The sequence below is a fragment of the Neomonachus schauinslandi genome, chromosome 1 (assembly GCF_002201575.2).
Source record: "Neomonachus schauinslandi chromosome 1, ASM220157v2, whole genome shotgun sequence".
Lineage (NCBI taxonomy): Eukaryota > Metazoa > Chordata > Mammalia > Carnivora > Phocidae > Neomonachus > Neomonachus schauinslandi.
This window is the reverse complement of record NC_058403.1, coordinates 134,060,856-134,076,823: the sequence shown is the minus strand read 5'-3', so window position 1 is coordinate 134,076,823 and position 15,968 is coordinate 134,060,856. Positions and strand designations below refer to the sequence as shown.

General features: G+C 37.2%; 1 protein-coding gene across 1 annotated transcript in view; it reads left to right on the top strand.

Annotated features, from left to right (window-relative positions):
- ZNF385D (zinc finger protein 385D) overlaps positions 1-15,605 on the top strand; it is a 298,743-nt gene extending 283,138 nt beyond the window's left edge. Inside the window, exons 5-8 of the mRNA XM_021678802.1 lie at positions 4,731-4,961; positions 12,095-12,273; positions 13,340-13,441; positions 15,325-15,605. Of these exons, the coding sequence (XP_021534477.1) occupies positions 4,731-4,961; positions 12,095-12,273; positions 13,340-13,441; positions 15,325-15,558 (746 nt within the window). The 3' untranslated portion in view covers positions 15,559-15,605. The remainder of the gene's footprint in view (positions 1-4,730; positions 4,962-12,094; positions 12,274-13,339; positions 13,442-15,324) is intronic.
- Positions 15,606-15,968: the final 363 nt, after the last annotated feature.

Genomic DNA, 15,968 nt, shown 5'->3' with positions numbered 1-15,968 from the left:
AAGGAAAGGAAAGGAAAGGAAAGGAAAGGAAAGGAAAGGAAAGGAAAAGGAAAGGAAAGGAAAAAGAAAGAAAGAAAGGAGAGAGAGGGAGGGAGGGAAGAAAGAGAAAGAAAGAAGGAGGAAGGGAGAGAGAAAGAAGGAAAGAAAGAAAGAAAGAAAGAAAGAGAAAAAAAAGAAGAAAAGAAATGAAAAGAAAAGTAAGACATGTAGCTTACTTTTACCATTTTGCACAAGAGGTTGAGAGCTGTTGATTTTTCTTTTCTCCCTCCTCCCAAAAGGATTCCAGTAACTTAATACTTCAGCATAAATGGATGATTGGACAAACATGATTGACTCTAGGTCAGGCTATGTTTAGTTTCTTTTAAAGTCAAATTTTTAAGGTGCTATCTTCAAACATGCGTAATAAATCATGACCAATTTGAATTAGCTGAAGAGGAAAAAAATGAATTAGCTGAAGAGAATGTAGTCAGTTCTTTTATGAAAAAAAAATCAAAATTTTAGCAATAAAAAATAAATGAAGAGCATATGCTTCTGAGCCAGACTGACTAAGTTCAAATTCTTGTGCTCCACGTGGCAACTCTGGCTTTGGGCAAGTTCCCAAATCTCTCCATACCTCAATTTCTTCTCAAGATGGGGATAAAAACGGTATGCCCCTCTTAGGTTTCTATGAGAATTGAATGAATTCACACTTTTTAAATGCTTTAAAAGTGATTCAGTAATCATTAGTTGTAATTGTTATTCATTCATTCACTTACTGTTTTCTTTTAATAAATATTTGAGTATCTTTCTCATGCCAAGCGTAAGTGCAAGAATATAGCAATGCATAAAAGTGATTAAAGATTTAACTTTATTATTATCATTTCAAGTCATCATGAGATGTCTTCATAAACCATGATGGATATTTATCAGCTTTCTCACCCTCAGTGGTTTAGTATATATAGAAACTTGCACAAAATAGCTGCTTAATAAATGTTGATGGAATCAGGTTTGAATACATGAGTCATTGCAACACAGGATAATAAGCACTTAATTTAGAATTAGGAGATGCACTTTCAAGTCCCAGTTTCTACCCTAGAGCACTATGTGACCTTGAGAAATCTACTGAAAATTTTTAATCTGAAAACTAAGAGAGCTATACCATGAAACTGCTAAGATCTCTTTTGATCATGATTCTACCAGGTAACTGTCATGATGCACTATTTGTTGACTGGTTATAGTTCTGTTTTTCTTGAATTTAATGAACTTTTCGTTTTAGAATAGTTTTAGATTTACAGAAAAGGTGCAAGAATATTACGGAGGGCACCTGTATACCCTGCATCCAGTTTGCCCTTACTGTTAACATCTTACAGGGTCATAGTGCATTTGTCAAAACTAATGAACCAATGGTGATACATTGTTATTAACTAAAGTCCATGTTTTATTCCGATTTCCTAAGTTTTTACCTAATGTCCCTTTTTTTTTTTTTTGCTCCAGAATCCTAACCTGGCTACCACATTATATATAGTCATCACATCATGTCCCCTTAGACTCATCTAGATTTGAGTTTCTCAGACGTTCCTAGTTTTGATGACCTTAACAGCTTTGGGGACTATTGGCCAGGAATTTCATAAAATGTCTTTAAATTTAGGTTTGTTGAATGCTTTTCCCATGGTCAGACAGGGGTTGTGAGTTTGGGGGAGGAAATATAGAGGTAATTCATCTCACATCTTATCAAAGATATATGCTATTAATGTGAACACCCACTGAAGATTCTATTTTTATGGTTGGATAAGAATTATGTATAATTGGTAACTTAATGTACCATATTAAGGAAAATCTCTTGTCTAGATGTAATTTTCTAGGCAATGTATAACATAGTTGATTCTCTTCAAATACGGCATAATCTTAAAGCATACTTACCTTACTTTTTCCATGAAAAAGTTCCCTCACCACTGATAAATGAAGAGTAACTGAAAAATCCACTGTTATAAATTAATAGTAATCCTACCTATGGATACAAGATTTATATATTAAATTTAAAGTGAAAAATATAACTGTTTGTATTTCTCTCAAATTAACTGCGAAATTGTGAAAAAAAAAAAAACAGATTTGTACTCAGCTATGAGATCTAAAGCACCAAAGCAGAAGGGCCAGAAGTTAAGCGTTTTGATACTAATTCCCCTAAACCCGTCTCATGCAAAGAACTTGCCTTAAGAAATGTTAGTACTTCACTAAGCCCTCGGCATAGAGAATCTGGCTTTTCTAATCTTGTGGCATCCTTGGTCTAAATTATCTAATTATCCTCTGAGTTTAGAAAAAATACTAATGTAGCTGTCACAGGGATTAGAAGATCCATGGTTTTGTTTATTCTATATTTTTCTTATGAATTTCACTGTAAACAGGGAAGTTGGTTTAGGATTACTATGATCTATGCTATGCACAGTTATCAGATCAAGACATAAGATAAACATAGTCAATCCAGAGGAAAAGTTGTTAGAAGTAGGGTTTTACTAGGGATATCCTTACTTGGATTTAAATGAAATAAATAGCCAGAGTATCACACTGGCTCCAGCATGTAGCCACACAAAGTTTAAATATACGTATATTTATGGTTGTCACTCCCCATGGAGCTGATTGTAAGACCAATTTAGTAGTTTTTGCCTACTGCTGTTTGTCACCTTACTTTGTGACCTTACCATGTGTCACAGTCATGGCCAAGAGTATCATCCACAACATTTTTTTTTAATCCCTGATTTTTTTCAATCTATAAAACACTTTGCCCTGACTCACCATATTCTATTTCTGTGACTTTGGGAAATGTCCTTAATTTCTGGAATTTCCTCATTTGTACAAGTTTGTGTGAAGGTTAAATGAAATTATGTATATAAAACACTTAGCAAATTAACTGGGCATTTGTTATTTATTCATAGACACATATGCATATCCTTTCAATCATTTCTGGTTTGTTGGGAGCAATGAATAGCTACTAGACTATCTTACAGTAGTCATTGCTTTTGATGCCATATCTAGGTTCTCAGAAATATTTTCTTGCTATTACCTGATATTTTAACATTGGCACTTCAAGAGATAAGTAAAAATTAAACAGGAAATGGACCTGTCAATGTTTGAGGGAATAAATGTATTCTGTTGGCAAAACTTGGCATTAGAGTAATTTTATTTATTTTTCTGTAGTCATGAAAAACTGATGAGCAGCATGACTCTTTACATGGTTGAAGGATATTCTTCAAAACACTAAAGTAGGCTTACTCGAGGATCTTAGCCGTTAAATAAGTGATTAAACATGTATGAAGTGTCAGGCAAAGGAGATAAGATCCAGATGAATTGTTTTATACAACAGCCCTCAACAAGAGCCCATTTCTCTTCTTATTGACTAGTGTTTCTGATGCTGTATTTGGGAACGAAGCCATACCAATCTCATCTAAACTCCCACCTCTATATCTGGATCAAAGGAGATATCCAAGTTAAAGGGCATCCTGGAACTGCAATCAACTCTTGATAATATAATCTAATAAAAAGTCAGCATTTATGAGGACAACACTTCATTGCAGGCAGACCACTGTCCCTTATAACCACTGCCTAATTCATTTATTATGAACTTTTCAGTGTGGCTTTAATGACCATGGCAGCATCTGGAATGAAAAACAGTTCCAAGAGCAGGTGTGGCTAAAGAGACAGCCTGGGAATATTTTGAATAGGAAGTTAAGAACCAGCCAGCTGGGAGGCAGAGTAAGGAGTAGAAAAGTAGAAAGGATAGGAGCATTAGAGCTCCCTTGCAGTTTGTTACTGGATATGGCAAGCATTGCTAACAGTAATTGGTAATTGTCGTCTTCGGAATGGGAGCTGTGTGTACCCAAGTGAAGTTAGGATAAAGGAGTTTTGCTTTAGAGATTGACCCCTCCAGATCTAGAATCAGACTTCGGAGCCAGAAAGGTTGTAGGGTTCCAGTACATCAACACTTTCATGGTCATCAGACTTTTAAAACGATGATGTGACATTAACATGGTGTGACCAGACTGTGAGTTTCTTGTAGAGTGACCATTGATGCTGGAATACTGTGTAACAAACTCTCTGAACACAGCCTGGTACAGAGCATGCATTTAATAAATATGCCAGACCAGTTTTTGTACCTGACATTGAATATATGACTCTTCGTAAATAGGACAGTGATTTTCTAAATTGTTGATCCCTGAACAAACCAGTATGTCATCAGAGTTCCATTTTTTTTCTTTTCTTTTTCTTTTGTTTTTGCACAAGCCTATAGAAAAGGATCAGTACTTATATTTTAATTAAAGAAATAAATGTAGAAGGAAATAGAAAGACAAGTAATAAATAAAAATAAAAATATCTTAAAAGTGTTTATCCTCTATTTTTTAAAGCCATCTGTGTAGAAATGGATGCATACAATGTACAATGCATTGTAAAGACTATTTTACTAAGGCCATATGTTAACAAGAGAAATCTGTTGGTATGTTTATTTGCCCCGCAGAAAAAATGTGAGTGTATTTGAGTGTATTTTTCAGAATCGTCTGCATGGTTTATATCAATATAGGCAACTACATGTGGCCATCTATGCGAATTTCTTCATGAGATGATTGACTCATGGTCGACAAGGAGCAATTGCTGGCTGCTCTTACCATTATCAGCAGAATGTAATATTAGTGATACATTTCTAAATAGGGAAAGATAATACCACTGTTTTTCCCTTCTTCCCTATGCTATTTGGAATGCAGACAGTACCGCAGGGACACCAGCAATATCAACGACAACTGTGGAAATTCGCAAAAGCAGTGTTATGACAACTGAGATCACCTCCAAAGTGGAAAAAAGCCCCACGACAGCCACTGGCAATAGCTCATGTCCTTCCACGGAGACTGAGGAAGAAAAGGCAAAACGGCTTCTTTACTGTTCGCTATGCAAGGTTGCTGTCAACTCCGCCTCGCAGCTGGAGGCGCACAACAGTGGTGAGATGCAGTGATTTCTTTTCTGTCTCAACAGCTCTGCAATTATCTTCCTCTGAATGGATTGTATCTTTTGCAGCAGGGGACAAAAGGGTGGCGGAAAACTGGCAATTATTACATGGAAGTCATTAACCATTGAAAAATAAAAATGACATGCAAAGTGTCATTTACATGAGGACTTGCAGGGCTCCTGCGCCTTGATGTGCTTGTGTTTGTGTTTATGGATGTGTGTCTGTGTGTGTGTGTGCACAGGTGTTATTAAACATTAGGAGATAAAGTAAAATATAATTCTGAAGTATAAGCTTTGCATTTATTTGATTTCGAAACTGCTATGTACTCCCACGCACTGGCTTCTAAATGAAGTTTTCTGAAGTTTTTTCAATGATATAGTTGCAAAATTTGGTTCCATAATTCCGTGAGCTTTTAGCTAAAACCTCTCCATTATGGTTTTTATGGCAAAATGATGCCAATTGGGCTAAATCTATATCACCGGGACAGTTAAACGGAAAGTGCTTATTATGGGCAACCACTGAGGTATGTTCTCTGCATGTAATATTTCATTTACTCTTTGTGACAACCTAAAGATACTATTCTTGCTATTCGATTGAGGCTCAGGCAAGGCACATGACCAACTAAGTGGCTGAGCCATGATTTAAACTTAGGTCTTTCTAACTTAAACACTAAACTTGACATATCTTAACAGGACATACCAATAAGCCAGGATGAAATGCTTCCCCAATATATTGCAATTCTATCCATCTACTGTATATTTGTATGTATAGAAAGATATTACATAGATATTATATATCTATACCTACACCTATCTATCTAGATAAGTAAATACAAAAAGAGAGTCTAAATCTATATATCTATATCTATATTATCTATCAATAAAATCTAGATTATATCGATATATTGATACAGATAATTGTATATATATCCTGCCTGAGATTTTAGCCAGCCCTTTGGCCCTAGATTAGATTTCCTTTAAAAGGCCAAGTTCATTGCCAGGACCCTGTCAGCAATTACAATAGGAACAGAATCATTTGTAAATCATACCCTGGGTTAATACTGCAGCTTTATGTCGGCTGTCACTGGCCAATCACTGTGCTGCACGGTAGTGTTCAAGTATTGACTTCAGTATGCTAAGGGAGTAGTTGCAGATGGAGAGCAATGCCTTCAGCACATATCTTCCTCCCCCCCCCCGCCCCCCCGCCGCATGCAACATTAGTTGTCACCGTCTGGGAGTTCATCAGTTCAGAGGCTGAGAAATACAGAAAAAGATCTGGCCCCAAGTCAGAATCTATACTGTGCAGACATGCCTCATGTTTTACTCATGCAATTACATTATTCAGGAATGTCAGATAATTGGAGAGCAAAAACATCATTGAAAGTCCATTTATTTCTCAAGAATTCTTGATCATTCTGCAGAGTGAGAGAGAAACACATTCATTTTGAGGAGGGATCAGCTTTGACAGATAAAGCATACCTTTGAGGCTGGAGTTAATTTATCAAGAATTTAGATGTCCTTCCTGAATTCTTGTCAGAAACATCTGATTAAGAAGCAAAGAATAATTAGTTATTTCATTATGTCGCATCAGGTAAACATTTTTCATATTCCAATTCTACAATCCTCATCTCTGCTTTGTGTGTCGGAAATGCCCACAAAGCTTTAAAAGCATATTCACCCATGTCACTTTATATATATATATAAATTTTAAATATTTTAATTAAAGAAATAAATATAGAAGGAAAATAGAAAGACAAGTAATAAAGAAAAATAAAAATATCTTAAAAGTGTTTATCCTCTATTTTTTAAAAAGCCATCTGTGTAGAAAGTAATTGTCATATATATATATATATATATATATATATATATATATATATATATGTCATGTATATATTTCCTATATTCAGGGATTCTGATTTATTATACATCCAGGCCTAGAAGCTATAGTGTTTGGGAAAAGAAAAGAAGCAAAAACAAACAAACAAAAAACTCAAAAGTACTGTGCAGGCAGAGCTGAGAACTATTCTAACCATCTTATCTGGGAGTTTAAGGTGGTAAATGCAGTGAAACCTTACAGGAATTGTTTTATAGGGGTGTCCCCTTCAAACCTTCAGCCTGCTCAGGGGACTATACCCCCCTTCTGTCTAAGCTTGGTTTCTTTATCCCTGCATTTCCCTTACAACATCAGAGATCTTTTTCCAGCGTCCAGGCCCAGTGCTTATTTTAGGCCTCCCCTGAGACTTGCACTAGCCAGTTGGGCCAGAACTGGAGGTGGCAAAGGAAGAAGTGAAGATACACAAGTAAATTCTCTTTAACCCCCTTTGTGCACCATTTTTGATCTGCAGATTCAGCTCTCTTCTTTGTAACTGAAGCCCCAGTGGGAGGCGTGTTGTGTCTGGGACGTCCTCTATGTGTGGATGGCGAATGCAGTCGTTCCCATATTCAAACAACTGCCCCTTGTGCACTGGTTCCTGCATCATTCCCTTAGGATCCCATGTGGGGAAACCCGGGGGAGGGGGGTGTAAAGGAGAGAGGATCTCTGTAGGCTCACTTGCCTGTCACGAAAAGAATATCTGCTGTAGGATTCATCATAGGATTAGTATGGTGTGTTTTAGTTTGGGTTCCATTAGAAGCAGACTCTGAGACCAGGATTTGAGAGCAAATGGCTTTTAGGGGAGGCCAGGGCACAGATAGGGAAGTGGGAAGAGGGAACAGGGAAGGGAAGCAGCCAGTGCCGTGTGCATCACTCGGCAGTCACCAACGTGGGCAACTGGAACTTGCCAAACAAAGCCGTGACACTGGCTCACACTGTGTTTCACTGTTTTAAACATAAAAAGGTCCAGTGGTCAGATAGGATGACAGAACTGAGTTAGCTCAAATTCTGTGGCTTCATCTTTACAATCATGGTGCTATCATCTCATTGTTCATTTATGATCTACTGTTTACATTAAAAATACAGAGTACCGCAGGGGTTGAATGCACAAACTGCAGCCTTTGTGAGCTTGAATGATTTCAAACTGTTACGGACTTGATAATGAAACAAGAGCCCGTAGCTGAATTCCTGTGTGTCTGTGGCCCACGGTATAATGGAGAGGTCTACAAATTAATTTCCATGTAGCATATGATGTTTAGTATAGAATAAGTTAGACAATGGGCTAATTAAATATATGCTAAAATCTCAATAGTAAAAACAGAATATAGACAAATCGTGTTCTGGGAAGCAGTCCTTTATCACGGACATTAGTTAGAGTTGCCAGGTCATGGTGCTAGTGGAAAGCCGACTGTCCGTTTTAGTCCACTTAATTATTTTCTAATTCTCTGTAATGGATCCTGTGTTACCTGCACCCACAGCAGACCACAATCACTGCCTGAGTGCTCCACTCCCTCCACACTGACCCCCTCCTCTCCAATATCACTAGCAGAGTTCTCTGCTTTCTTTCAGAGCTAGATAGTAGGAAGCCACTGTGAAGATTGGGCCTTTTTTCAGGGAACCAGGTTTGCAGGCTGATTTTGTTCAGAAGCAACCAGGCTGTAGGGTGGGGAGATGTGTCCTTTGCATCTAAATTGTGATTCTATGTATTTCTCTCTTTTTTTTTTCCCCCTTCAGAAACACCTTCTATGCATGTAATAAGGTCTGTAGCTCTGAATGTAAACTTGTGCATTTATGGTTTTTCTTTTAATCTTAAAAAAATATATTCTTAATCATAAACTGATTTTGAGACTATAGCTTCCATCAAACACCACCTCTTCTTCTGTGTGACAATGGAACAAGCTAGAAGTGATCAGACCATTTTTACCTCAGATCCGCAAATAACAATTCTACGTGAACCTGGGCAAGTCGACTGTCCTCTTTGGACTTCGCTGTCTCTTTTTCTCTCTCTCTCTCTCAGTCTCTCTCTAATGGAGCTAAGAGGCCATATGGCACCTTGTAAGGATGAATTATTATGGCATGATTATTAGTATGACCACAGTTGCTGCTAACATTATTTGGGGATTGGTTGTGTTATTTCATTTGCTTTCTCTCTTTATTTTTCACTAAAGTTGCAGTTAATGGATTTATATTCCATAACATTGGAATGCAGGATTTAAATATGAGCACTCCTACTTTGCATTTTTTTTTTTTTTTTAGAATTTGAGAGACGTAGTTCTAAGCTTACTAGCATGATTCACAAAACAGTCTAAGAATGTTTAAAACAACTTAAGAGGACATACTCTTTTCAAAAGATCTGGAAGTCTCCTTTTAGTTGTATGTTATAGACGCAGATAATACAAAAAAAGGTTTTGTCTTTTTCTTCAAAGAAATCTCCCCAAAACATTCTATTAAGTAATGCTTTGCTTAGCTGATTTTGATGGTTTTCTCTATATAATTAAAAAAAAAAAACTTTGAAATGTTTTATAGTTAATGCTTATTACGAATTTGGGTAAATTCTTCTGGCAATAACTTGAAGTGGTAACATTTGATATTTTTCACTAGGCTCATTCGAGCTTTTCTATCCCTAGACAGAGCTTATTCTATCCCTCACTAAGTTTTAATATACAGAAAAGGCAGTTATCAAAGGATAGATTTTACTAACTTCTAAAGGATTTAGAGATTTCCAAATTTTTGCTTAAACAAAACCAGCACTGTTAAGAAAAAGAGAATTGACTAAAATTTATTGAGAGCATATGGAAGTGCCAAAAGTAATCCTTAAAACAATAAATGCATTTAATGCAACACTTCAGTAGAGCAGATAATTTCCTTTTTCACAGCTGGGGACACTGAGGCACAAAGAAATGTACACAGCTAATGGAGGCAATCTCTGACTGCTACCATTCCTGAGTCTGAGCTCACAATGCTCTTTACAAATATCTGTTCATTGCTCTTTATTAATATCTAATACTTGAGCTGTATCTACTATGTGTCAGACACTGAGAATACAGTATGAGCAAAACCCAGGAGTTACCTTCAAGAAGCCCAGGTCTAATCCATGTTTCTGTGTTCAAGAAGAGAATTAGGTAAAACTTGTTTCATCGAGACATCTGTTTCACGTTTCGAGTGAAAAATTCATTTAAGCAAGTCAGCTGTGGTCAGTGTTCATGGCCTTATTATTATTAAGGTCCAAAGATTATCTGCCACTTCTATTCAGCATCTTCTAGGGTAACAGTAAGCCTCTCAATTACAAAAGATATTAACCAGGGTGAGGGGCGCCTGGGTGGCTCAGTTGGTTAAGCGACTACCTTCGGCTCAGGTCATGATCCTGGGGTCCCTGGATCGAGTCCTGCATCGGGCTCCCTGCTTGGCAGGGAGTCTGCTTCTCCCTCTGACCCTCCTCCCTCTCATGCTCTCTATCTCCCATTCTCTCTCTCTCAAATAAATAAATAAAATCTTAAAAAAAAAAAGATATTAACCAGGGTGGATCAAGAGTCCCTCCAGAAAGTCAGAATAAGTGTCATTCTCCTAATGACTACTTCTTAAGCATTGATAAGCCAAACCAGCCCAGAAATTCTTCTCAGTTTGACTGAAGAAGTTGCATGGAAAAGAAATATTTTGATAAAATCACCTGTTGGGATAAAGAAGGTTGGACAACCATCTAGACACATACACGCAGCATGCACACACACACACAAACACTGTGACACAAAGTATATATATAAATAAATAGCTCTTGCTCCCTAGAGCATTGTTTTGCCCTACACTGACTTACACCATCTGCAGAGTAAAAAGTGTTTTTGTCTATTGCAAGGTGGGTGGACTTGCAAACGGCAAGAAAAAAGCAGACTGCAGAGAGGCCTCCCCACCAGCACCACAGAGCAGGCTAAGGCTCCACATTTCAAGTCCTCCAGTCTACTTACATGGCGTTGACCTTTTTCTCTTTCCTTTTTATGTTGGGATATGAGCATTTTCATAGCTGTGCATAAGAATATGACCTTCAAAGTGGGGAGTCTATGTTGCAGGAATATACATTTTTTAATATTGGATTCAGTGAAGTTGCAATCGTTCTGAAAGAGAGAAACGTGCCAGTAAACCTGTTCTGTGTATTCATCACCTCTTATTTAAGGTGATGGTGATTGGCACTGACCTAGTGTGCCCCTCAGTGTGTTTTCCTCATTCATAGTCAATGATTCTGGGAGGCCGGTCCAGGAATCCGAAGTTGAGAATCTTATTTTTTATGCTTCCAGTGCTGATAACAATCTAATAAATACAAGTAGGAAAGAGAAACCACTAAAAAGGATTTAAGCACCTGGAATGGCAGAAAGTACATAAATGATGACAAGAGAAAAGTTCTTAGCAAAACTATATGGCTAAGTGAGAAAAATAAAGAATTAACTATTCAATGCTAAGAAAAAGAAAATTGTGAACAAAATTTTGAGAGAAAACTCCCATTCATGAACTCTAGTAGTTAAAAAAAGTTAAAAAAAAACAAGTGTTAATAACTGGAGTTATACTAGTTTTGAGTGAGAGTCCACAGATGTTACTGGTTTATTAAAAAGAAGCATTTGTGTATAGTGTCTCTGCTTATCCTTTCACCACTCATCTTCTTGGTCATTTGTTTTTACATTTGAGATGACATGACCAATCAGTGTGACCTTTACTATCCTAATAGGGCTTTTCTTTTTTTTTCAGGCATCAAGATCTTTATACTCTTGCTGTTCCTTTTTGAACCTAAAAGACAGCCAAGAAAGCTTGTTTGTATTCTGTTTCGAAAGTGGGTCTTTAATTAGTGCCACTTCTGTAAACACACCATGTTTAAACTGATTACATTTGTTACACATCACCTCCAACTATATACCTTTAGCAACTAAATCACTCTTCCTCATCTGCTATCATTTATGTCTTATTAGCATCAAGAGGAAATGAAACGAAGTCACACCCATTTAATTTCATCTCGGGACTCTGGAGTGTAGGGGCTCTATTAAATGGTGCCGGTTTGTTATGTGGGACATTGTAAAAATATGAGTAGTTAAGTAATGTTATGTAAAGTGGTCAGAGCACCTTGTCTTCTAAATTAATTATATTTCAGTGGTAATCCCTGGAAGAACTGCTCTAAAACTAGACATCACATTTTGTTACTGTATCATTTCTTAAAGGCATATACTAGCTAAGATTTTTTTTCTTTCTTTCTTTTTTTCTAAATCTTCCTGGCAGGTACTAAGCACAAAACCATGCTAGAAGCCCGGAATGGAAGTGGGACTATCAAAGCCTTTCCTAGGGCGGGCGTGAAAGGCAAAGGACCAGTTAATAAGGGAAACACAGGTCTGCAAAACAAAACGTTTCACTGTGAAATCTGTGATGTGCACGTCAACTCGGAAACACAACTTAAACAGGTAGACAGCACATATTCTAGAAATGAAAACAACAGATAGGGGACATCCTGATGAGCAGAATGTGTGTGCTTCCTATGTTCCCTTTCTTTCCTGTTTTTTTCTCCCACCCATCCATCCATCCATCCATCCATCCATCCATCCATCCATCCATCCATCCACTTAATCTTCTACTCACTGTCCTTATTTATTTATGCCTATTTTAGTTGCCAAGGAAATAGTAAAATGTAATATTTTCTAAGTCCTTTCAGAAAATGTCTGAAGTGAATTTGTACTATTCTTATTTCTGAAGAGTGGGAGGAAAAGGGGTATTAGGTCTTTTCTCTACCAGGTTTCCCACTCAAAAGTGTTGATTTTCTTTAAAGGTCAAATTGCAATGTTCCATTTTTACTTGTTTAGATATTTACATGTTATAACTAATTTTATACTGTTCTATTCTTTTATTTTATGTACTTTATTACATGGTGGTGTACTGTATTTCTAAATCCTGCAGCCACCTGCTAAAGGGATGACTAATCCTATTGCATTCACTTTTACTGTGAATAGTCTTCCAAAGAGATTAGTTAGACGTTGCCAATTGAAGGCCCAACCCCCATATTGTGTTGTGTTTTATATCCATATGTGCAATATTGTAGTCATTTTATGCACCTTTGTTATTTATCTTTAGAATTTTAGGGGTTGACATTTGGCTGTACAAATGTGAGGATAAGTATTAGTATGGAAATAAATTCATGCCTGCCTGGGCATCTTTGTTTATTTGCACATAAAATTCCTTTAGACATTCCTTTCCTTTGTACATTTTTAAAAAGGAGATCTGTGCAGCGATAAAGAGAAAGGCTGGAGAAAAGAAGAGCCTTCTATTTGTTAAAAATAAACTAAAATGAGTAGCATAAAAAGATATATCCTCAAGCCATCAGAATCCAAGGACAAAAGTGCATGCTCTTTTGTTTTTGTCTTCCTGCAACTTGTATAAAATAATTAATATCCTTCCTCAGGTTAAAACAATATTTATGAGGGGGGTTTGGGGATTTTTTTTTTTAAAGCTGTCATTTTTAATTGCTTTTAATAGCACATTAGCAGTAGAAGGCACAAAGACAGAGCTGCTGGGAAGCCCCCGAAACCTAAATACAGTCCTTACAACAAACTACAGAAGGCAGCACATCCATTGGGGGTGAGTGTCATCGTTGATTCCCAAACAACAGTGATCTTGAATGTCCCATAGTCTGCGGAACTTGACTTTTTTTTTTTTTTTTTTTTTTGGTTAATTACTGAATGAGATACATGGAAGTTACCTAAGTCATGACAAACAATTGATTGGAAAGTCCAGCCCCTACTCCAACAATAGAATTATTAGTTTCGTGAGTTGTTTGGGTGGTTTGCCACGTTTAGCCACTGTCCGATACCTGTATCTTTTGAAGTTGGGCTCTGGTTAATGACAGAGCCTGGGGAAAGGAGTAAAGCCAAACTCTTGAGTCAGGAAAGTAATCACATGAAATCTGGTCTTGATGTTAGTGGATAATTTTAGGAAAGGGCAGTGAAAAGCAAGTTCTCACATCTCCTTTTTAATATCTTCAAGGGACAAAGCACTGGTGTTGTTGATACCCTCAACAGTTTTGAATTTCGAATAGCACAGTCTCAACGGCATGACTGATTTTATTTAATTATTACACCAAGAATAGTATCTAAGGCCTGGGGAAATTCTTCCTGGGAGATGCCCTCTTCCCATTACCCCAAATATACCTTTTAGAATAGTGAACACACTAGTATTAGTGTCCTGACCTGGAATTTTTTTTTTAGGAATTTAGGGGAAATCTGTGAAACCTGATAATCTCAAGCTAATATTTAGGACCATGTGGAGTTTTTCGTTGTTTTTTTGTTTTTTGCTTTTGTTTTTGTTTTCCTGGTTGAATTGACCATAGCTTTCATCAGGGAGACCCAGGCCTCAATGAAAAGTTAAGAACAACTGATCTATAGTATGTGCTGAATTGTGCATTTTGAAATCTGTTTTCTTCAAAATAGGTCTTATTAATAATTGGTGCTATTGTGTGTTGCTGGCACATGAAAATATAGTTAAAGGAAAACTGCAATCATCTCTTATGAGACCTCAGTAAGAGTTGACCCAATTAATTTAGTAGCATCACCCATTTTTATGCAAATGAAGTCACTTTACTCTTTTGTACAGAAGCAATTTTAGCTGCATTGAAAGGCTGTGAATTCTGCACAGAGCTGATGTTTCAGCACCACTAGTCCTAACTTTGAGTGCTATTTCTGACCAGCATAGATGCAGCTTTCAACAATCAAGTGAATGGTTCTTAAATAAACAGGGAAGTCAAATTGTGTTAATGTTACCATCCAAAACCTCCTTCCTAGCTCTCACTATGTTACTGTTTCCATAAATGGGAGACATTCTTTCTGTGAGAACAGCCATCTTACTAATGCTACCAGCCAAAGAATGAACTGGTTTTGTAGAGCAGTGTTGAGAGAATGTTGTCACCATTTGCACAAAGAGGAAGCAGAACATGGCAGATCTGGGGGGGGAGGTAAGTTTCTTCCTTGAAAGTGGAATTTTGTTATCTTTATTTCTCTTCATTAATACCTCGCACCTTGCTGTGCTCCCCAGTTTACACACTTGGATAGCCTAATAGTAGTTGAGAACATTAATAAATCTCTCTTTTAAAGCATCTATTCCCTGACAGTTAATGTGTATGTGTAGAGTAGAGTAAAGATTCCATACTTTTTTTTTCCTCAACATGAATACTTTCCTCAGGAGGTATATTGATGAAGAAAAATAAAATAAGGTTGCTGAGTATTTTCCTGGAGGACTTTTCAACATCCTAAGTTGGTCATCTTCAAGTGATCTTCCAGCTCTTTCAAAGGAAAGATGTTCTACACTTTCCATTATTTTTATTGGCACTTCTATTATTTTTATTGTGTGATTTTATCTTTGTAGTTGTTTTCTGCTACATTTTAAAAGCTGCCCATCATTTTGGATTCTAAGGGTAGATGCCCCAACTCCTGTCCTTCTGCCCCCTTTTTTTTCTCTCTCCCTTGCAGGTAAAATTAGTATTTTCAAAAGAACCTTCAAAGCCATTGGCTCCACGGATTCTACCAAACCCACTGGCAGCTGCGGCCGCCGCTGCGGCAGTGGCCGTGAACTCCCCCTTCAGTCTCCGAACTGCTCCAGCGGCCACACTGTTCCAGACCTCCGCACTCCCGCCAGCACTCCTGCGGCCAGCTCCTGGACCTATTCGGACCGCCCACACTCCTGTGCTGTTTGCTCCTTACTGAGTTCCAAATGGGAGTACTTGTACTGCAATAATTTTTCAAAAAACAAAAAAACAAAAAAACAAAAGAGAACTATGCAGTGTTTATTTATAGTTTAAAGTCTATCTGAAGAGCCAGGACTTTTGATAGTGAATTGAAAAGATTATTTAAAAAAAAAAAAGGCAGAGGTCTAGGGGTGGGAGGGGAGGGGGTGGTATTTTCTCCAAATTAAAGCATTCCTCTTGAACATTGATTGTTTTAGAAGTGATCTCCAGCATTGACTTGTAGTGGTATCTAGAACTTCTGAAGCCTTTGTGACTGTGCTTTTGGGCACCTGTTTCCCTCTGCATTGTCTTTCCCGCTTTATGAAACAACTATACATTGTAAGGGCATTAACTGGTTCCAATGTGTATATATAATAATTTACGCTGTAG